Below are 23,849 nucleotides of genomic sequence, written 5' to 3' on the forward strand. Positions count from 1 at the left end.
CCAGGCTGGTCTTGAACTCCTGAGCTCAGTCAGTCTGCCTGCCTTGAATAATTTACCTTTTCTAAGTTATTCTTGTGAAAGAAGGCATAGGGAACTTTGCAAGTATACTAGAACATGTATAGTAAATGGTTACATTTAGTCTTTGATGGTAACCTCTTTCTCTTTCTGATCTTGAACCAACTTCATTTCTCCCTTACCATTTCTCCAGTTCCAAACTTAGTGATGAGATGGGAGTGCAGATGGGTAGAAGAAGGTTGAGTCAAAGGGGTGGCAGGGACAGTGGCTGCCACGAGCCTCCCTGACGACGTGGCGGGACTGCCGTGTGCCCGGGCTGGCTGTGTGAGTCATCGGCCGTGTCTGCCAGGCCTCCCCACCTCCTCTATGTTCTCTGTTTCAGCCCAGGCAGCAGCCGTACATCCTGCCTCCCGTTCACGTCCAGTGTGGTGAGCACTACTCGGAAACGCACACCTCGCAAGGTAACTCTGGCTTGCCGTTCTCTCTTCTTAAGACAAAAAGTTGAATACCAGTAAGCAGTAAAGAAGCCTTTAAAAAAAAGATGACAGGATGCTTTCTTTTTAACTTTGTCCTCATCTGAATGACAGTAGCTGACAGTTTCAATTTGTGGATGGCCTAGACTATCAGTTACCTCTGATCAAAAAATTTCCCCAGTATTGGCTGCTCAGGGAGTCCAGGCCAAGGCAGCAAGCAAGTCCTTTTCTCCTCCCTTTCCTAAGGGAGCTTAGAGAAGAGAGTTTGACAGCTCAGCCCAAGTGAATGCACTTCACCTTCATTGCCAGTATCCGAAAACTTGTGGCAGTCACTCAGGTTTTCATGGTGACATAGAACATGGGCACGCAGAATAATTGGAAGAAATAGACGAAGTCAGCCTTTTCTTTTAGCTGTTTTTCTCATCTCTTTCTCCAGCCCCTTTCTTGGTACACTTGCTTTTTTCTTCTCAGAGTAAGGTAAATCTGTTCTATTCCTCTCTTTCTCCCAAAACATCTCCCATGCAAAATGTGTGAAAAAGCTTCTTTTAGTAATGACTTCATGATAACAGCTAACATTCATAGAGCAATTGTGGTATTGCTGTAAGTACTTGCTATATATTGTCTCATGTAATCCTTAAAATAAACCTGTAGGTACTATTATTATTTCTATTTTACAGTTATAGAAATTGGAATACAGAGAGATTAATGATGGAACTTAGATATGAAAATTGGTAACTCGTAATCATTATGCTAACTGCATTTCAAAAAGAGAGATGGTAGAAAACCTTGGATGTTGGAAATGTAGTAAATGGATAATTAGTTTCTATGTTATCAACTCCTGGCCATTTTGAATCCTTTGCTGTCTGAAAGTGTGAGCATGAAAACCAAGACAGTCAAGACTATTTAATTTAATAAAAGTAGTACTTTTTATAAGGAGACTAGCAAAGTTACCACATTTCTATGGGAAGGCACCAAACCCCACGGGAGGCGGATAAATTGTGGCACATTTGTCTCTGTGTCCCCCTGTTTTTTCTGCCTGTCTTATCTGATCAGATCTCTTTACATACTCCTCCTCTTCAGACAGTTGAATGTCTTCAGTCACCTTTTCTGTTTTTCACCTTCTCTGATTTTATGCTTATCTGTTTTGCTCATGTTTAAATCTGTAGTGTGAAAAAATGAATGTATCTTGGCCACAGAAAGGCAAGAGGTTGCCTTCCTTGGAGGGGTGTGTGTGTGTGTAAGAGAACATCGGACACCTAGAATGGGCCTGATTTTAGAAATCTGCTTTTTCTCTCTTTAGGGACCTCTTTAAACTATAATTAATTTTTACTTGAATTGACCTAAGTGATGAAACCAGATCTAGAGGGGATTTGGGAAATTACCGAAAAGAACTCTTGATTCTAATTTTGGCCTTTATTGCTGCTCAGGATGAACTAGCTGTGCTGACATCCTGGCTGCATCATTTGTTTTGTGCCTTTAGAATGCCCAGCAGTCCCCTGGGTGAAGGGGCTTTTTCCACTGCCGTCAGGAAGAGCAGCTCTAAATACTTAGTAATTGAAATCTATTGCCCTATTAAAGTTCTTGACTGTCTGGTCTAAATATTCAGTCCTATTGCTGAGCCCTGCACAAAAGGACAAGTCTCCCCAACTGGAGGGCGGTTGTTGGTGCCTGATTTTAAAGCTTATGGTAAAATTGAGAACTTCCCCAAGCGACACTTATTCCAAATGTGTGCATGCCTTCTTCCATTAGGTTCCCATTTTCTTTTCAATATGTCTTAAGGTGTTCTTTCTGTATGTTGGCATTTCATCCAAGATGGTATCCGTTATTCTGTAGAACATGTGGGTGGAGACCATGGGATTTCACTTTTTATGACTTATTTAAATTAAAAGTCGCTCATGAGTATGAGGATGTACTTTGTTGTGGCAGGATGGCATGGAGGTTCACGTGCCTTTGTTTGACTTCTCGTAGACAGCATTTTTCATGGGAATGAAGAAGCCTTGTATTGCAACTCTCACAACAGCCTGGACTTAAATTATTTAAATGGCACCGTCACCAATGGCAGCGTGTGTAGCGTTCATAGCGTCAACTCCCTCAACTGCTCACAAAGTTTCATCCAGGCCTCCCCTGTATCCTCCAACCTCAGTATCCCTGGGAGTGACATCATGCGGGCCGACTACATCCCGAGCCACCGGCACAGCGCGATCATCGTGCCCTCGTACAGGCCAACCCCCGATTATGAGACAGTCATGCGCCAGATGAAGAGGGGGATACTGCATACAGACAGCCAGAGCCAGTCTCTGAGAAACCTCAACATCATCAACACCCATGCCTATAACCAGCCAGAGGATCTGGTGTACAGCCAACCAGAGATGCGGGAGAGGCACCCCTACACTGTCCCTTATGGGCCACAGGGGGTCTATAGCAACAAACTTGTCAGTCCATCTGACCAGAGGAACCCAAAGAATAATGTGGTACCAAGCAAGCCGGGGGCAAGCGCCATCTCGCACACGGTGAGCACCCCAGAGCTGGCCAACATGCAGCTGCAGGGCAACCATAACTACAGCACAGCCCACATGCTCAAGAACTATCTCTTCAGGCCACCGCCCCCCTACCCACGGCCACGACCTGCCACCAGCACCCCAGACCTGGCCAGCCACCGCCACAAGTACGTCAGTGGCAGCAGCCCAGACCTGGTGACCCGGAAGGTGCAGCTCTCGGTAAAGACCTTCCAAGAGGACAGCTCTCCGGTGGTGCATCAGTCTCTCCAGGAGGTGAGTGAGCCTCTTACGGCCACCAAGCACCATGGCACGGTGAACAAGCGCCACAGCCTGGAGGTGATGAACAGCATGGTGCGGGGCATGGAGGCCATGACGCTCAAGTCACTCCACCTCCCCATGGCTCGCCGCAACACGCTCCGGGAGCAGGGACCACCCGAGGAGGGGCCAGGCAGCCATGAGGTCCCCCAGCTCCCTCAGTATCACCACAAGAAGACCTTCTCTGATGCCACCATGCTGATCCACAGCAGCGAGAGCGAGGAGGAGGAGGAGGAGGCTCCAGAATCGGTGCCCCAGATCCCCGTGCTCCGGGAGAAGATGGAGTACAGCGCCCAGCTGCAGGCGGCCCTGGCCCGCATCCCCAACAAGCCCCCGCCTGAGTACCCCGGCCCAAGGAAGAGTGTGAGCAATGGGGCTCTGAGGCAGGACCAACCCGGCCTTCCTCCCGGCATGGCTAGAGCCAGAGTGCTGAGGCACGGGCCGGCCAAGGCCATCAGCGTGTCCCGGACCGACCCGCCGGCTGTCAACGGGGCCTCTCTGGGCCCATCCATATCGGAACCCGACCTGACAAGCGTGAAGGAGCGGGTCAAAAAAGAGCCCGTGAAGGAGAGACCTGTGTCTGAAATGTTTTCCCTGGAGGACAGCATTATAGAGAGAGAGATGATGATCAGGGTGAGTGTCCTCCTCTCCGGGGGCATTTCCCAGTGTGAAAGCACATGCTTCAGGCACTGAGCAAGGGGCAAACCTTATGCAGGGAATGTGGTAGGTTTTTAAGCCGTCACTGAGCATTTAAACAGGTAGTATTTTATTACACAAAATGTTGGGTTTTGCCCTTTCAAATAAATCTTCCATTCTCTTTCGTGGCTTCTAACAGGTGTACTTGGTACGTTGTTGAGGCCAATGGCCTCAGCTAGGATTTTGCTGTTTATTCAAGGCTCAAACTTCCAATTGTGTGAGCTGCTGTTATGGAAGCTCACCTTTCTGTGTCTTTCAGTGTTTTGTTTTCTTGAAGGAAAGCTGTCCGGCACCTCCATTTAGATATTAAAAGCAACATCCCTATACTGCCTTCTGTATAGATCCATAAGTCCAGACTCGCCAATATTGTCTTGATTGTGATATGTTAGCTTTATATTCAGATTTTCTTTCAATAGATGTTTCGCACAGATTCAAGAAAATTATAGCAATTAGATATATAACTCAGTAATTGGATAAATAATTATCCATTGAACTTATTCTATCAAAAATTCACCCACATGTATGTGAATACATACATACATATATATACATACATATTACCACTTGAAGATCCATCCTAGTATTAGACATGAATAGCTCTTCTTCATAATATGTACAGAGCCACGTATGGTGGGGGATACCTGTAGTCCCAGCTACTTGGGAGGCAGAGGTAGGAAGATCACTTGAAGCCAGAAGTATGAAGCCAGCCTGGACAATATAATGAGATCTCATCTCTACAGAAAAAAAAAGGAACCACAGGTATGATGGCAGGAGCCTGTAGTCCTAGCTAATCAGGAGGCTGAGGTGGGAGGATTGCTTGGGCCCAGGAGTTCAAGGCTTCAGTGACCTGTGATTGTGCCACTGCACTCCAGTCTGGATGACAGGACTAGACCTCATTGCTTAAAAAAAAAAAAAATTGTACAACTTGGGGAGACAGTTATGTTGTCAGAACAGGACTATGCAGGTACATATAGAACAATGAAGTGAATCTGTTCTTACTAGTGAGAAAATGTTTGGATTATTGCTACTTAAAAAAATCTCGGCTGGGCGCTGTGGCTCACGCTTGTAATCCCAGCACTTTAGGAGGCTGAGGCAGGCAGATCATGAGGTCAGGAGTTCTAGACCAGCCTGACCAACATGGTGAAACTCCATCTCTACTAAAAATATAAAAATTAGCCGGGCGTGGTGGCACGCACCTGTAATCCCAGTTACTCAGGAGGCTGAGGCAGGAGAATCACTTGAACCCGCAAAGCGGAGGTTGCAGTGAGCCGAGATGGCGCCATTGCACTCCAGCCTGGATGACAGAGCAAGACCCCGTCTCAGAAAAAAAAAAAAAAAAAAAAATCTCCATTGCTGCTTGCCATGAACATTTTCATTCCCTTAAAAAAAACCAATTAATTAGAACTAATCAAAGCCAGACTGACTTCTCTTCATTCACCACGGTTGTACCATACGGTAGCCAAGCCTAATTTTAGGAACTCTGAAACAGTTGTAACTTAAAATTTGCCTTGATGGAATCCATTTGGCCATCGTCATTTCCAGGTCTTCCTAACCCATCATTGGGATTCAACCTGAAAAGAACAATCAAGGCCCAATGATTTAAGGAAGCCAAGTTCCTGGGGTCAGAAATTGAATCTATAGCAACCTTGTTACTTTTGGAAAACCTTAAGAACATTCTCAACCTCACAGTTTTGGCTAGCCCCACTAGAGTAGTGCTAAGAGATTCTTATACAGACATGACTGTTTGTAAACCTAGAAGGAAATTGTGCAAGGTGTACCTTTGCCTCTAGCAAAGAAAACCTTTGGCTTGGAATGGAAGAAATGTGTGGGTAGGTGCCGCTGGGAGAGAGTTTTCCCAACATGGAAGAAAGCAGTTTATTGGTAGAAAATAGTTTTTCAATACTTCCACACCACTTAAAAGCAACATTAGCATCAAGAACCTCTCAGTCTAAGCATTTAATTTAGCTATTTCCCCTGCCAACTCGATACTTAATGATGTCCACATGGTCCCTTAACCTCATTTTGGTTGTATTCATCCTCTTCTCTTCTTACTCGTATTAAACAAATAGCCTGCAGCCAAAATCTTGGCAGGGTCTCCTCCTCATAGCTCCTTGCATTATCACAAAGGAACAAGGGGATTTTCACTATTGTTTTTTCTCCAGATGCTTTTCCATTCCATTCGTGTAGGTAATAATGACGAGCAAATTTTAGCCATTAACCTTTAGTTCAAGAAAATAATTATCCCATTTCTACTTCATTTTCCCTGTTGATTTTTTTTCCCCCCAAATCTGCTACACTCAGGAGCTCAAGGACACCAGCAGACCTTAGAGGTGGATTAGGAGCTTCTTCAGTGAGCCAGGAGGCCAGGCAAGGTGGTGACAATGCCAGTGGCTCTGAGCCCAAGATGAGTCTCCACCTGTTTTGTTTTTAATGCAAAAACTCACCCCTTAGCCTAAGCAGCATCCCCACAGGTCAGATACTTCTCTGCTCTCCTCACTATGGGCAACTTTTGCCAGCTTGATGGGAATTCATGAGAGGTGATGGCCATTCTAAGGGCCCTCTTGATCAGAACACAATGAGAAACTTTTAGCAAAAGATAACTCAGGGGTGGGGCGGAGTGTGCAGGTATGGTGAGAATTTGCCCTCTGGGCAGCTCTCCTGGACCTGCTTGTCTATTTGATGGATGGTTTAGCTGCTTTTGTAGCTCCTCATTCTGGCTCCTACTGCTTCCTTGAAGATACTTCCCTGCTTGTAGTCCCCTAGCCAGAAGTTGATGCACTGAGAAGAAAAGGCCAGATCAGAGCTTGTGAATTATTATTATTATTATTATTTTATCTCTGGTAGCAAGCCGATAGGGTGAGTGAGAAGGATCAAAGAGACATACTTTGATTTATCACTAAGTAATAATCCTTTCCCAATAAAGACAAGTCAATTACTTTTTGTCTTAGACCCAGTTAGGGTCGCCTTGCAGTGCAGGTGGAAAGGAAGCAGGACTGCTGAGAGGAGCTCAGGACCCGTTTTCCAGAACTATTACCTTCTCAAAACTTTGGAGAGCAGTGAAAATAGATTCCCAAGTGAAAGAGGTGACAGAAATAAACAAAAAAGAAAAACTCTTTCTCCCCAAAACTAGCAGCAAGCAAACAAAGACCTAACCATTTTAATCCAGAATCTTCCCCCAGGGGGTTCCCAAGAATTGACAGACCAGGGCCATTTGTAAGAATATTACATCTTTTGGCGGTAAGTCCTTGGGTACGGTAAAGCCAGAAAATCTGAGACAGGTCTCAGTTAATGTAGAAAGTTGATTCTGCCAAGGTTGAGGGTACACACCTGTGACACAGCCTCAGGTCCTGATGACATATGCCCAAGGTTGTCGGGACATGGCTTGGTTTTATACATTTTAGGGAGACATGAGACATCAGTCAGTATTGGTTCTCTCTGGAAAGGCGGGACAACTTGAAGCAAAGGCAGGAAGACGAAGTAGGGAGGGGGCTTCCACATCACAGGTAGGTGAGAGGCAAATGGTTGCATTCTTTTGTTTCTGATAAGCCTGTCCAAAGGAGTCAATCAGATATGCATTTATCTCAGTGAGCAGAGGGGAGACTTTGAATAGAATGGGAGGCAGGTTTGCCCAAGCAGTTCCCAGCTTGACTTTTCCTTTTAGCTTAGTGATTTGGGGCCCACGATATTTTCCTTTCACAGTACTTTTCTCACTTTCTCCCAGTAACCTCCTCTGAGATACTCCTTTGGTTTGTCTGATGAGTCGGCCATCACCAGGACAGGCATCCTGTTGTCAGTGTCACTCACACAGGCTTCATTCTGATTGTAGGTGACATTATGGAAACACATGGAAGGGGCGTAATGCAGTCCCCCCACCCGCAATTAGAATAATTCATAACCCTGTGGGATGGCGCCATCAAGACCTCTTCCTGGGGAGTGAATTTATACATCATAGAATAAGGAAAAAAGTCTCTCAAGGCTTGAAAAGAAACCGGGGATTCAATGGCTCTTCATCTGTGGCAGTCAAATGAATCTGCAAATGGGTTGCCCTTCAGTGTGAATCAAAATCCTAAACCTTGCAAAACTCATCTGCTTCTGTGAGGAGTGCCTGTGTTCTTCCCTTAACTTCCAGGACACACTTAATTTTAGGAAAGGCCCTTTGTGGCTTGCTTGAAGTGAGCATAAAGAGCTTTTTCATACTTGGTCAGTTTCAAGGACCTGAGGAAGCACAGCAGGAGGCTAAAAACCAGCCCTGCCCAATCCAATTTCAATTTAGAGTTGAGAGTGGAGAGGATGGAAATCAAAAAGCCCCAAACTGGGCCAGGTGTAAACATCGAAACCTTTCCCTAAGTGGTCTGCTCAGTTCTGGAGTCCATGTTCCCCCATAGCTCAGTGGCATGCAGTGATGTGCCACCATCTGTATTGGCAGGCACAGTCTCTGTTATTGTGGGCCCTCTGGGTGAAGCCTGAAGGGTAAGGCCTGTGGATCATCTTAGATGACTCCAGCCAGGCTTTGATGTTAGTGAGTTTGCTAAACCACATCAGCTTTCAATTCTGGGCATGACACCACCCTTAGGTACTCCAAGGACTAGAGATTAATTATAGAATTAACATCCTCAGGACAGAAGCTTAGGAAGATTTTTCTCTACAGTTTATGTGTGTGAATCTCTCAATCAACAACAAAGTGTTTTACAAGTTTTGCTCCATTCCATCTGTGCAAAAGGTCCATCACTGTGATTGGATTAGATGATTCATATAACCCTGTTTCTCTTTTCCTTGTCTTGTCATCCTTATCTTTCTAAAGTGTATCGCATGTACCCTATTTTGTTTTTGTTTTGTTTTGCCCTATGGCAGGGTGTATTTTTAGGGAGTCTTTTTTCTTATTTATTGGTCTATCTGGCTAAGGAGTTAATTAAGAATAAAAGCTCAGGAGTCCTGTAGGAACTGGCTTCCGGGGGCCCAGTGGGAATAGTGGGAAGGCTGTGTTTGAATTTGCCCTACTGATGGTGATTGTCTGCATTCCTTGGCTGGGGAGTTACAGATTTGAGGAGATTAAAACACATTCCAACATTCTACTAGTATTATAAACAATGAGAACATGCCTTTTCTTGCCGCAAGAATCTAGAGAAGCAGAAGATGGCAGGCCTGGAGGCACAGAAGAGGCCGCTGATGTTGGCAGCGTTGAACGGGCTCTCGGTGGCTCGAGTCTCAGGGCGGGAAGAGAATCGAGTTGATGCCACCCGGGTTCCCATGGATGAGAGGGTAAGTGGCAGGCTTGTCAAATGTGATTCATTCTCTGTAGTCTGAGGATCCCAAAACACCCTCCTTCCTCGAATATGCCAGCACTGAGATTTGTGTGATGCATTATTTCTTCAATCTGAGATTAGGAAGATCAGGCATAACTGTGTTGCATTAAATCAGTCCCTTCCAGCATCTCCTGTTTCTCCATTCCGGTCTTCCTGCTTTGTCTGGTTGGCGGATCATTGGTTGCCTAAAACCAGCAGCCCCTAACATGCTGTATGACTTGGTCAAGTCACTCAATTTCTTTGGGCCTGCTTCCTTTCTTGTAAAATGCACAAGTTAAACACTTGCGATAGCTCTCAATTTCTATCATTTTTGTGAGCAATTGCCATTTCTTAGGAAGTGATTATTTTATCCAATCATTTATTTTTATTTTTAATTTTTTAAAAACTTTTAGTTTTGGGGGCACATGTGAAAGTTTATTACATAGGTAAACACGTGTCACAGGGGTTTGTTGTATGTATTATTTCATCATCCAGGTGTCAAGCTCAGTACCCCATGGTTACCTTTTCTGTTCCTCTCCCCGCTTCCACCCTCCACCCTCAAGTAGGCCCCAGTGTCTGTTGTTTCCGTCTTTGTGTTCATAAATTCTTATCATTTAGCCCCCACTTATAAGTGAGAACATGGAGTATTTGGTTTTCTGTTTCTGCGTTAGTTTGCTAAGGAAAATCGCCTTCAGTTCCTTCCATGTTTCCCGCAAAAGACATGACCTTGTATCTAAGCATTTATAGAGTTCTTTAAAAATGCTGCCCCCTCATATGACCATAAAATGAGGCTGATTTATAATCGTCTGGATAATGCATTGTGAAAACATGGGTTTTGAAAAGCAGAAAGCAGCTGCATGGTAGTGTTTTAGAGGTGAAGAAAGGTGTATCCTTAGTTCCTGAAGTTGCTGTCAGAAGGTTAATAAACAGGTTGTATAAATGTAATAGAGTACTAATAACATTAGGGTGTTCGATTTCTGCCAGTATGTATCCAGAATTAGAATGTTTTTAAAGCCAGAAGGGACTTTAGAGGAATCATTTAACCCAATTAATACCATGTTATTGTAATTATTAGTTTGGCCAGGGAAGAGGTAAAAAGAGAGAGATTTAATCCTCAGAGCTATAGAACTGTGGACCCAGTGTCATCTTAAAAGCAGCTACATAGGTGGAGAAAAGGATGTTTGGATAATTAAAATGAACAGTCTTTTTATCATTAGGTCTTTAAACAGAGTTGTTAATAGCAAAAATACTGATTTTTGAATTTTAACTCTTGCTAGTTCTTGCAGATTTGTTCTACTTATGAGTAAGAAGGAAAATGGTTATTAGACAAGGGAAACAATCAATATGGTTGATAAGGAGACAAACCAAGTATTGATTGTACAACTTGAAATCTGTTATTAATACAATCGCTAAATATTTAAAGAAATTTGGTTGTTTCATTGAGTTTTTGGATCAGATAATTTAGAGAGCTGAAGATCAATTTCTGTTGCAGTTCAGAACCCTGAAGAAGAAACTAGAAGAGGGAATGGTGTTCACAGAATATGAGCAAATTCCAAAGAAAAAGGCGAATGGCATTTTCAGCACAGCAGCTCTGCCAGAAAATGCCGAGCGCAGCCGAATCCGTGAAGTTGTCCCCTATGAGGAGAATCGAGTAGAGCTGATACCAACCAAAGAAAATAACACGGGATATATTAACGCCTCCCACATCAAGGTAGGAAGGCAAGCCTGTTAGAAGGTTTGTTAAAGATGGCTGGGTTAAAGGTAAAAATGCGGGGAGAAGAAAATGTGTGGGCTGCAGCTGTACCTTTTGGCTTGTCCCCAGACCCTCAGGGATTGTTTTTGAACTCCTGTGCTTTTCTTAGTCAGGTGGAAAGGCATGTCTATCACTGCAGAGACAAGGAAGTCTAGCAGCCTCAGGAAGAACCTCCGGTCAGGGATTTCTGAAGCTCACTCATGACAGAGGCCTTAACTTTTCCTTCTCTCTGTGGGCTGTAACTCTGTCTATACTCACAGGAAAAACTGAAGATTATCCATTTTGGTTTGTAATTAGCAGAGGTGGAGACTTTGGAAGTTACAGGTATTGCGTTACTGACATTAAGGTGTTATGTTCAATAACAACAGAAACTATTGTTTCTCCCTTATAATACTGCGGGTTATGCATTTTATAAAAGCACAAGTCCTATTATTGCATGGTATTTAGAAGAGTGGAGTAATTTTCACCTGCACTCTAAAAGTGTGGTTAATATTGAATCTTGAAAGATGTGCCACATTAGTCAATGAATTTGTGTTAGTAAGTTTTTGTTATTATTTCAAATACTTTAAACCTTTGTATGTCAGTATTACATAGTTTAGCACTTCTGCAGTTGAGTTATGGATACATGTGTACATGTGGTTAAATGTGTCTTAAATAGCTTACCTTCCTCAGAGTTCTTGTTAACAGAGGACACTTATTTAGAATGTCACCATTTGCTCTGAACTCTGAAGTGGGAGATTTGTTCATCTATTAATGTTAAAGCCATTGTTATAGGATGTTCTTAAATAATACAAGGTTCAATTAATAGTCCACTGTGATCAATAGCCTTAGAAACCTATTTTCGGCCTTGTCTAGAATTATTTGCTTTCCTCATTGGACTTTTAAACTGTAGCAGAATTATTAACAGGTTTTATTGAGCCTCTAAAGGCTAGTTAGGTATCTAGTTTGTGTGTCAATTATAACTAGTTTTGATACAGAATGTGAAAAGTATAGCATGGTTGGGTATATAGTATTTTTATTAATATACACAGATAACCATAGTTTTTAATAATTAGAAAGTACTGCCAAAAGAAATATAAAAGAGTAACTATCATAGATCATATTACTAATTTTTATTTGGATTTTTGAGAGTGAGAAGTAAAAAATGAACTCTAGGAAACTCTTAAATAAACTGTCAGTGGTGGGTTTCATGGGCTTAGTTTAGATTATGAAACAATGACCAACGTAATGTATTCAAACAAGGATGCAGATCACACAGCTGCTTCTTGATAGAGTGTCTATGAAGATCTTACATAGCAATATTATATTATCTTCTTCTTTTGGCCAGATCTCTTCCACTATTTTCCATCTGCTCTCTGAAAAAAGCTGTCACTTTGTATAAACTGTGCCCATCGGGCATTGTTAACTGAGAAGCATTCCCTTCCTTGGTATTCTCTGTGGCCCACATTTCATCCTGTGGATCCGGGTTAGACATGGGTGCATTTAATAGACCCATGGAGCTTGCAAGAACTTGTCCCTGTGTTTTGGAATAGAGGTGTATGTTTTGCCAATGTTTTCCCCCCTGGGTTCCAGGCAGCCGTTAACACAGAACAGAGATTTATTTGCTCCAGAGGTGGAATCACATCTGTGAAATCTACCTCAGTAGCACTGCTTGTTGTGTTTTTAATGCAGTTTTTAATACCCTCCTGTCAATACTTGGAATATGCTGAAAGGCCCCAGGCAGCAGCAGCATTCTCTGGAAGTATTTATGTTTCCTATACGTTGGGTGCCAGAGAGGCTAATGTTTAAAATCACAATTCCACGGATAAACCAAACTCCTAGCCAGCAAATATATGAATGTTATCTCCCACCAGTATTTGGAAAATGGATTTTTCTTGCCAGCTTTGACCTAAACATGTCTTGTGTAATGAGACAGTAACTTACATTGTTTTTGTTTGAATCAAGTTAGCATACAGTTTTATCAAATAAATGAGGGAAAGAAGTTTCAAACAATGATGACTTCATTGCTTTTTGAACTCTCCAGAGATCTGCATTGCATAGATGTAGAAGGGGCCTGCCTTTGCAATATCAAGGCACAGAGCTGGAAGGGAGAATAGAAAGAATTCCTCCAAAGGCCACCATTTCACCTTGACAGCATGACCTTTAACACTTTGGGTACAACTTCTTATTTATGGTTCTCTGCAGCTAGTATTTATAGCTGTAGAATTATCTTCCCCTGATCACCCTGAGCCACAGGGGTAATAATTTTATTATCCAAAATCATGTCATGACTGTAGTTCAGTTGGATGCCATGGTACTACCAAGGTGAAGTTATTGATAAAATATTATATGCTGTTGACAAGAGCATTCGTAGCATCTCTGCCGTGCATGGCACCACAGAGCAGCAGTGACAGCAGACGTTTATGATACACTTCATCTCAGATCCACAGGAGAAAGATAGTGCTCCAAAAGGGATGTTGTTTCATGGCCTTTTTTTTTTTTTTAATTGTTTAATTGGATACCATGAAGCACTGTTTTTCAAACTGGATCACAACACAGTGGTAGAATGTGAAATCAGTTTAGTGGTCATGACCAGGTGTGTGTGTGTGTGTGTTTGTGTGTGTGTGTGTGTGTGTGTCTGTGTGTGTTTTAATGAAATAGACAAGAGAAAAGAATGGAAAGTGTCAGAGTACATTGCACATAGTAAGCATAACTATTATTTCTGTAACAAATCCTAAGTTATACATGTTCATATGTATGCATATATACGTGTGTGTATGTGTATGGTTTTTATTAGGCACTAGTTTGCATATACTGTGAGTTACAAACAAAGATCAGGTAAAGGCCAGGCGCAATGGCTCAGACCTGTAATCCCAGCACTTTGGGAGGCTGAGATGGGCGGATCACCTGAAGTCAGGAGTTCAAGACCAGCCTGGCCCAACATGGTAAAATTCCATCTCTAGAAAAATACAAAAATTAGCTGGGCATGATGGTGGGTGCCTGTAGCCCCAGCTCCTTGGGAGTCTGAGATGGGAGAATTGCTTGAACCCGGGAGGCATAGGATTCAGTGAGCCAAGATCGTGCCACTGCACTCCTGCCTGGGCAACAGAGCAAGACTCAGTCTCAAAAACCAGGATTAGGTAAATGTTTTAATAGGCTTGAGTGGCAGAAAGTATTTTCATGTGTGATTGTGTCACTACACTAGCCTCTATAGTCTCAGGGATTTTGTTAATTGAACTAATTCATTTGGCCCCAAAAGTAGATCCATGGTTTTAAGGTGGATACAGATGGACAGGTGATGAGCAGGTAATGTTGTCCTGGACTTGGGGTTTATTTACCGATACTTTTCTTGGTTTTTAGGTGGTGGTTGGAGGGGCAGAATGGCACTACATAGCCACCCAGGGGCCCCTACCACACACGTGCCACGACTTCTGGCAGATGGTGTGGGAGCAAGGAGTGAATGTCATTGCCATGGTCACCGCAGAGGAGGTAAGGAGTATGGCCTACTCCACGTCCTTTTCCCTAGGGAAAGGGTGGCCAGAAGATGGGCTTTGTGCTGGCAACTTTGCTACACTATCCTTCTTCCTGCAGTGCTGTTTCTCTGCAAATGCTTTTCTCTTTGGTATACATCTGTTTTCTTACTTCCAGCTAGATATTTTTCCCCCGGAGATAATTGATTGTTGTAGCTTTCCCTCCTCCCATTTTCTTCTTTCTTTTAACTCTTTTCCTTGGATTGTAATGCACTAAACTGAAAATAAAACAACAGAAAACCAAAAATGACCAGACTTGAGTTCAACCCGCTGACTTTGTGTACCAAACGAAAACAGTGATCTTTCCACTGGAATTTGGGAGTCTCAGGCTGCTCTGGGCAAATCGACATAGATGCCCAACTCCAGGCACCCAGCTCCGCATGCCACCATGCTTATCAGCTGAAAAGAGACCAGAAGCTGTTGTTCCTGGAGAGGCCTCTGTTCTTTGGTGGAAGAAAAAATATCTTTTTCTTCTTTTGCCAAGCCAAACATAGTTTTTCTGCTGTAACTAGAGAACTCTATGTGATGTTATAAAAAACCAGCCTACACTGCCAGTCAATCCAGTCAGTGTTGCTGTCTTTGCAGGGAGAAGTGTTGCGTTTCTTCTCTTGTCACATTCTCAAAATTTCTTTAACCACCTTCTTTTATTTCTTTCATTAAATTCCAGTTTATGTTTTGAAATCATTCAAGGGACTAGTTTCATCTGTGTTTACCAATATCCGTGGTATTGCAATGGCCTTTCCTAGCTACGTTAAAGGGGTCAGGAACAAAGAAAACTGGGGAGGAAAAAGTCATATTTTTCTTCATTGACTGTTTTGAGCATTGGCTTTTCAGCACAGTCCATTAGAAGAAAATAATGAAAGGGACATCAGGCTCTTTAAAGCCAGTTGTACTTCCCTGGGCTGACCCGTTTGACCTTCCCACAAAGAGAATGAATCCTCCTTAAAGCTTCTAGAATAGATTTATCACCTTATCAGATCACACCATTGCAAGACATTCATTCACCTAAATACAGCGTACCATCTGTGCTAACTTCAGGAGTACATGGTAATAAACGAGACAGGCACCATCCCTGTCCCCATAGAGCTTATGTCCTAGTGGGAGGGACATTCAGAAGTGAACAAATAAAATAAGTGCAGTTAGCAGTAAGTGCCATGGCAAAAATGGAAAACTACAGTCCAGAGCGGGTCTGGGTGAGTACAGGTCTTCCTGCCTCATCCCTCCTCCTCTTTGTGTGGGTTTCAGCTGCAAAACTGTCATTCACACTAGGGGACTCCTACTAAAGGGTAGCTTCACGATGTGCAACCCTGAGCTCCAGACTCTGTATCATGTCACACACTTGCTGGAAGGCTGGAAATGAAAACCTTATTAATAGGAGCATAAATTCAAGGGAGAAAATTTTTAAAAATGGAAAACAGGTTAAGAAAGAGAGTGACTGGGGGCTATTTGAGATCAGGGCATGGCCAAGGACCCTCCGAGGAAGTGGTATTGGAGGTGAGACCAGAGTGACAAGGGACCAGCCTTGCCAAGACAAAGTAGCATCTAGTGATCTGTGGGACAGCTGGGGACTTACAGCCTTTTAAAATCCATAACTGATTTAGACACTCAGCAGAAATATAAATTCGAGGTAAATCTGCTTTCATAGGATTGGTAAATAAAAGAGGAAGGTGTGCTTCCAACTTAAGGAGACTCAGTTAAACCAAATGAAGCCAGGCAAGGTAATTTATATATTCCCCAAATTATATATAAATGTATAATTTATATGTCCCCCAAAGATGTGTTGCTTTACAAATGGGCTTTACAAGAGGAACCCTAATGTTCCTCTACACAGCCGTCAGGGTTCCCAGAGCCTGTCACCACTGCAGCTCTGTGTGTTCAGTGCTCCTTCTCTCTCACCACCTACTCCTTGCCCTGAATCTCCTCAGCTACCGCCTTCTCCACACTCCGCCCCTTCTCCAGGGATTTTAAAACTGCAAAACTGAAACATAGACCTTGTGTAAATGGTTGAGAGTACATATTCTCGGAAAAGATTATAAAATCAAGGGAGAAAGAGTGGTGATTTAACCAGCTGTTCTCAGTTCTAGTTGTAGATGGAACCAGAACGCATTGGTCAGACTGAAACAAATGTGAGATCAACACTAGATAAAGACAATGTCGGTAGTCTGTGCTGTAACAGAAAGAGCTCTGCACTGAACATCCAAAAGGAGTAGCATGACCTAGAGCGATTGCTGGAACCCCTTCCCCACTTGTGTAAAAACTTTGAATGACTTCCCATTGCCCCTGGGGTGAAATCCAAACTTTCCACCATGGACTGTGAGGCCTTTCCAGTTTCCTGTCCGACCACCTGCCCCCTCACATGTCACACTCCAGCCACCCCGAAGACCTTCATTTCTTGAATGCACCAAGCTTGTTCCTGCTTCTAGACTTTGCACTTGCACTTCTCTCTAACATTCCACTGCACCTCCGTTGTGAATCTTTGAAATTTTCCATTGATGTAACTGTCATTGTAAATTGTGTTATTGGTCTTAACTAGCATGTATAGGATTTACCCTGTACAGTGTAGACACTGCAGAGTGCTACTGAACTAGCGATTTAGAAGCTATTTGCATTTTCTTCTGTCTTCACATCTTAGGATTAAAAGGATGAGAGCTTCCCTTGACCTATTTCCAATTTTGCTTTATATGTGATTTAGGAGGGTGGACGAACCAAAAGCCACCGATACTGGCCCAAACTGGGTTCCAAGCACAGCTCAGCCACCTATGGCAAGTTCAAGGTGACCACGAAGTTTCGAACAGATTCTGTTTGCTATGCAACCACAGGCTTGAAAGTCAAGCACCTTTTGTCTGGGCAAGAAAGGACAGTGTGGCATTTACAATATACTGACTGGCCAGATCACGGCTGTCCAGAGGACGTCCAAGGATTTTTATGTAAGTGTTTTTCTTCCCAGTCTGCTACCTGACTGACTTTTACCTACTGTGTCAATAATCCAGCCGTTGAAGATGAAATGGAAAAAGAGGATGCTTTCTCTTAAGCAGCAAAAGTATTATAATATTGAAATATATGTTCCTTTCTTATTATGTAGAACAGAGAAGAATAATACATGTCACTTATTCTGTTTGCCTTTCATACGCATAAGCTAAGACTGTGATCAACATATTGGCTCTACCTTGATTCAGACCTTTTAGCTACTCATTTAATCGGTAACTATTCTGACACATGCTACAACAAGGATGAACCTTGAGGAATGATGCTGAGTGGAGATAATCCAGTCACAAAAGGACGAAAATTGCATGATTCCACTTATATGAGGTACCTAGAATAGGCAAGGTCAGAGGCAGAAAGTAGGTGAGAGGTTACCGGGGTTGCGGCAAAGGGGGATTCGGGAATTACACATTTTTTATTTTTTGAGGTGGAGTCTCACTCTGTCATCCAGGCTAGAGTGCAGTGGCACGATCTCAGCTCACTGCAGCCTCTGCCTCCCAGGTTCAAGCAATTCTTCTGCCTCAGCCTCCCACGTAGCTGGGACTACAGGCGCAGCCACCACGTCTACCTAATTTTTGTATTTTTAGTAGAGATGGGGTTTCACCATGTTGGCCAGGCTAGTCTTGAACTCCTGGCCTCAAGTGATCTGCCCGTGTCAGCCTCCCAGATTGCAGGGATTACAGGTGTGAGCCACCGTGCCTAGCCAGGAATTACCATTTGATAGGTGCAGTATTTCTGTTTGGGACAGTGAAAAAGTACTGGACATGGATGATGGTGATGGTTGCACAACTATGAATATGCTTAATGCCACTGAACTGTGTACTTAAAAATGGTTAAACTGGTAAATTGTTGTGTCCACTTTGGCACATTAAAAAAAAGGAGAAATAAAATTTAAAAATAGGCCGGGCGTGGTGGCTCACACCTGTAATCCCAGCAATTTGGGAGGCCGAGGTGGGTGGATCACCTGAGGTGAGGAGTTTGAGACCAGTGTGGCCAACAGGGTGAAACCCCATCTCTACTAAAAATACAAAATTAACCAGATGTGGTGGCGCATGTCTGTAATCCCAGCTACTGGGGAGGCTGACGCAGGAAAATCGCTTGAACCTGGGAGGCGGAGGCTGCAGTGAACCGAGATTGCATCATTGCACTCCAGTCTGGGCAACAAGAGCGAAACTCCATCTCATTCATAAATAAATAAATAAATAAATAAATAAAGATATAAATAAATGAATAATATTAAAATTTTTTTCATGAAGGTTTGCATCTCACAAGCCCTATATTTCCCTACAGTCGTAAATCTCAGTACTTTCTCGTACTTTCTCATTTTTATGAAGACACTAAGAAGTATTGAAACCCTCTTGTAGCTTTCGAAACTGAAATTTGCTCAATGGCTAATTAATTAATTTCTATGTATGTGTATTTTTAGAATGTGGTTATATTAGAAACTAATTCACCAGATTATGTGCAGTATTTTTATTTGAACGGCCCCAAATTGGCCATGTACCCACTACATGCCAGGCACTGGATCGGGCTCTGAGAATGTCTCTGAGAATGCAGAGATGACAGAGTTCAGTCTTCACTTTCAAGGTACTCAGAGCCTAATGGGAAAGACAGGCCAGTCATCATCATCCAAAGATGAGATCTGATACCCTCCTCTGCTTTTCAGTGGTGGCTGCAGCTCTCCCTCTTTCCACATGCTTGCCTAACTGTCCTGTGCTTGTCGGGAAACCCCATTCCTTACTCATCCAACTGGAAAGGAGCCCCAGATGCTCCCTGTAGCCTTGTGCCTGCTCTGTTGTTGACTCTGTAGCTAGTGGAAGACCTGTGACCACCACAAAGGGACCATCATCCAGATGTTGGATAATGTCAAAACCTTGATTTTATTTTGGTATTCATTTAGAATGGGAGAAAAAGGGAATGAGAGAGAGAGAACAGGTTCTCAAGACCTAAAAATACTGATTTACAAGTTCCAGTAAATATTGTGATGTGTACTTATCCAGCAATACAAGCATTTCATTTCCGTGAAAGTGACGATGGTACTTGAGGGGTTTGGCACTGAAAGCAGAGAGTAGAAAGATGATTGGAGTCAGAGGATCTACAGTAAGATCCAGAGAGGATTCGTGATTTGCCTGAGGTCAAATGGCTTGTTATCTGTAGCTTGAAATAAGAGCAGTGACCTTTGCAGAACTTCCCTTCCTCCTAACAGTGCTCATTGTATTTCTTTCAGCTGATCACGTGCTAACTGACTGATTAAAATTTTCTCCAAGAAGCAGAAAAGGGAAATAATATAAGTAGATCTGTTTGTTGATTGGCTAACAGCTCTGATGAAAGAGTGAGCTTATAAAGCACTTTAAAGAATAGCCTTTTAAATCAGAACCAATTAAGGAAAGCCTGTCTAAATTACCGAAAAATACATAGTAGTTTTAAAGAATGTAAATGTATGTATTATGCTTTTAGGAAACTCAATACATGTATTCTGTGCAGGGCATTAGAAATGTTGAATATGTTTCTCCTAGGTTTTAAAAGATTTTTTTGCCCATGTTTAAATTAGGTTACCTGGATGCAGAGTACCTAAGCCAAATTGTTTACTGCCCTCCAGAAGTCTTTATTGAGTTACGGCGTAAGGAACTTTAGTAATATGACTGATAGAGGAAACATCCTTTAAATCCACCTCTCCATTACATGAAAAGCTCTATTTGAAAGTGGCATCTACTGTATTACCCAACATTCCTTTTGTTTTTCTTCTTAAATTTAGCTCAAGTAAAGCTTTGTCTCTTGTATGTAAATACTGCCTTTGGTCAGACAGAATACTCAGTTGCCTAACGTCTTTTCCCCCTCAAAAAGTGTAAAGAAGATTCCACACACAATATCTAGCTTGTATTGGTACCTAATAGTAACTACTCCCTCTGTTCATCTCACCATCTCCTTTTTTTTTTTTTTTTTTTTTTAATTGAGATGGAGTTTTGCTCTTGTTGCCCAGGCTGGGGTGCAGTGGCAGGATCTCGGCTCACTGCAACCTCCGCCTCCCAGTTTTAAGCAATTCTCCTCTCAGCCTTCCGAGTAGCTAGGAGTACTAGCTGGGATTACAGGCGCATGCCACCATGTCTGGCTAATTTTTGTATTTTTAGTAGAGACAGGAGTTCATCATCTTGGTCAGGCTGGTCCCGAACTCCTGACCTCAGGTGATCCGCCTGCCTCAGCGTCCTAAAGTGCTGGGATTACAGGAACGAGCCACCGCGCCCGGCCCTTCTTTTTTGTTTTGTCCTATCTCATGGTACATTACTACTACTACTAGTACTGCTCTGACTAGTACTGATAACTATTACTAGTCATCATCATCCTAGTAGTAGTAGTAGTAGTGATAATAATAGTTTACTTTTTTGGTAAACTACTTCAGATTATTTTGTAATTAGGTAAGATTATAAAGGAAAGTGCGGGTTATTTATATATGTCTGTAAACAGTTGCTTTGAAATTATTTGAATGGTTCAAACCTACTTTTTTCTCTTCAACAATGTAAACATTTCCCCTATAGTCTGGTTTACACTTTTGCTTTAGGATGAGGTTCACTGTGTATCAAGAACCTTTAAATCTGTTTCTCTCCTGAGCTACTACAAAATCTAAATTATTAATTAAATTTTGGGGGTTTTTGGAGTGTCTGAGGATTACATTTCTATACTTTTCTCTTTTGTCATGGTTGTGAAAAAAGTCATTAAGGCTTGGAATCCTGTGATTTTTCTTTTGTGCCCAGTTGGAGTCATGAACACACCCCTCCCTGTACAGCCCTGCTGAGCCAAGCAGATGCTAGAAGGCATGGGGGGCATCATGACCCCCTCCACCTCACACACATATTGCCTCCAGAAAGGGGGTTCATCTTGGGCTACTCACATAGCCCCGTGGAATCCATGCTGAAAAGCAGACTCCCCAAAGTCTACTTTAACATCCAAAAATGAAGTCAAGCCTCAGTTGACATTCACTCATCAGTGAGGGGAAGGAAGAAGGGGCAGATGGATGCTCTCTCCCTACCAGAAATTGGCTCTGACAGGCAGGCGTTTCAAGGGGACTTAGCAGTTGTTCTGATCCCAGTCTGTTAATAGCAGGAATTGCTGTAAGTAATGTCTAGAATCATCTGCTTGGGGGACTTAGGGATTTGCAGAGGGGAAAACAGAATTTAATTTTTAAAAAAGAACTATTTAATTTAAAGAACAAATTCTCCCATGAACTAATTGACTCCCAGCTGGTCCTTTCTGGATCCAGGACTGTACATTGGGTACCAGCCAAATAATTAGTATCTTGTAAGAACTGTAAATTATTGTCACTTAAAAAAACACACACACACACACTCACCATCAGTTCTCTTCCGCTCCCCCCTCCCCAACTTATATGCAAAGCCATGGAGGACTTTGGTGACAGAATTTGCGTTTTGTCCTGCAGCCTACTTGGAGGAGATCCAGTCGGTCCGTCGCCATACCAACAGCATGCTGGAAGGCACCAAGAACCGGCACCCACCCATCGTGGTCCACTGTAGTGCTGGGGTGGGAAGGACCGGCGTGCTCATTCTTTCTGAGCTGATGATCTACTGCTTGGAGCATAACGAAGTGAGTCATTCTGGGCTTCTCTCCGGATACTCCACCTTGGGGACAAGTCTACACCCTTGCCAAACCTTTGCCCGCGCCCTTGCCTTTTCAGTGGTTAATTTCCTCTCTCCCGACCAGAGTTTTCCAGGCTCCTGGTTCCTAGTTTGACTCTGACATTTACAGTCCTCCTTATCTTTTTGCCCTCCCACTGCTCTGTGTAGATATCCAGATAAAAGAGGAGAAACGAGGGCGTGCAATAGAAAACACTTAGAAAATGTGATCTTAGTCGGCATCTACTTCCAGAAGTCTTTGGCATTTTGTAGATAGCCTGGTTTCATTGTGGGTAATTTTCCATGGTGAGTTATTTGACCCCATATAGTTTAGATGCGTCTTGCATTTCTAGGATGTGTTCTGGCATAAATCCTAGGTGAAGATGTGTCTACTTGGAAAATGTTTTTCATTCTTCAGAGTGAGGTCTGGGGGGTTGTTTGCTTATCTAGTCTGGTAGTTGTGTGGTGTAGCGGAGCAGAGGAGATACTTAGAGCATGCAAACATCCCCGTCTTTGCATCGGCTGATCGCCCTACCCCTTCTTCCTGCAGAAGTGGGGTGCTGCTGAGCCTGTGCACACAAGGTACATGGCATCCCTTTGCTGCTGTAGGATTACGGAGTTACACTGAGAGACTTTGAATTTTGTGTAGGTGAGACAAACAGCAGTCAAAAGCTAAGGAATAGTTCTTCTACCTTCTAGCTACCTGGGACATTAGAATTTTTAAGGGCTTTTGCCTGCCATACCAGCCAAGTAGAGGAGCCATGCACATGTCACTCCTCCTGTTTCACAGAAGAGGAAACTGAGGCCCGGAAGTAATTATGTGATTCGTCTAGTGCCGTGTGGCTCTTACGCAGTGGTACTGAAGCCAGAAGCAAGGTCTTCTGTGTCTGAGTCCGGAGTTATTTCCTGTCTTCACTCTGCCTCCAAACGCTGTATAAGATTTGGTTCTTACTCAGTTTTCAAATTATATGGCTTGAAAAAGTAAAGGAAACTTGTGGTTTGGTAGTTCTTAAATTATAGAATGATTTGTTGCAATTCTGTGGAGGAATTTATATGATAATATACTATTTATTCAATAGCATGAATCGTTTGAAAATCAGATTAAATATGAAGTTTGTCATATTGAGTCTTCCAGGAAAACAACAAATGCTAAACTTAGACATTAAACTTTCTGCCTGTGAAATGATAATTTTGAGAATCTTCTAGTCTGTCCATGGGAATGAATGTTTGTGCCGCTAAAAATTGGAAAAGGGGCAATCCGAACTGTAGCCTAATGTTAGAAAAACATAAAACAAAGCTTGAGCGAAATGCTCATCATGGAATCAGTTGAGACTACATAACAGAAATGTCATTGCCCTCTGAGTTTGTACCATTTTGTCCCACATAGGATTTTTTTATTGTTCGCGTCTTTATTCCTCTCACTACTAGAGGTCTCTAGAAATTTCTAGAACAATGAGTAACCTGCCCACGGAGTCTCAATCCATCCATTGCTAGGAAGACAAAATAAGATGAGGTAGAATCAGTGTGTGCATGGCTTGAGGGCCTCATCATCACCTCCCCCACCTAATTGTCCTGTCCTTCCCTTCATATCACTTTTGTCACCAAATTCCCCGCTTGTTTTCTTTTTTTTTCTTTTTTTTTGAGAAAGGATTTTGCTGTGTTGCCCAAGCTGGTCTCAAACTCCTGGGCTCAAGCAATCCT

The 23,849-nt window shown here is 42.9% G+C and overlaps 1 protein-coding gene across 2 annotated transcripts in view; it reads left to right on the forward strand.

Moving 5' to 3' along the window:
• The window catches only part of PTPN14 (protein tyrosine phosphatase, non-receptor type 14), a 205,396-nt gene that overhangs the window by 168,001 nt on the left and 13,546 nt on the right, over nucleotides 1–23,849 (forward strand). For both annotated transcript variants that reach the window (XM_025390270.1, XM_025390280.1), the window contains 7 exons: nucleotides 398–476; nucleotides 2,457–3,934; nucleotides 9,113–9,256; nucleotides 10,772–10,990; nucleotides 14,372–14,500; nucleotides 17,234–17,468; nucleotides 21,956–22,119. In XM_025390270.1, coding sequence (XP_025246055.1) covers nucleotides 398–476; nucleotides 2,457–3,934; nucleotides 9,113–9,256; nucleotides 10,772–10,990; nucleotides 14,372–14,500; nucleotides 17,234–17,468; nucleotides 21,956–22,119 — 2,448 coding nt within the window. The remainder of the gene's footprint in view (nucleotides 1–397; nucleotides 477–2,456; nucleotides 3,935–9,112; nucleotides 9,257–10,771; nucleotides 10,991–14,371; nucleotides 14,501–17,233; nucleotides 17,469–21,955; nucleotides 22,120–23,849) is intronic.

The sequence above is a fragment of the Theropithecus gelada genome, chromosome 1, assembly GCF_003255815.1.
Source record: "Theropithecus gelada isolate Dixy chromosome 1, Tgel_1.0, whole genome shotgun sequence".
NCBI lineage: Eukaryota > Metazoa > Chordata > Mammalia > Primates > Cercopithecidae > Theropithecus > Theropithecus gelada.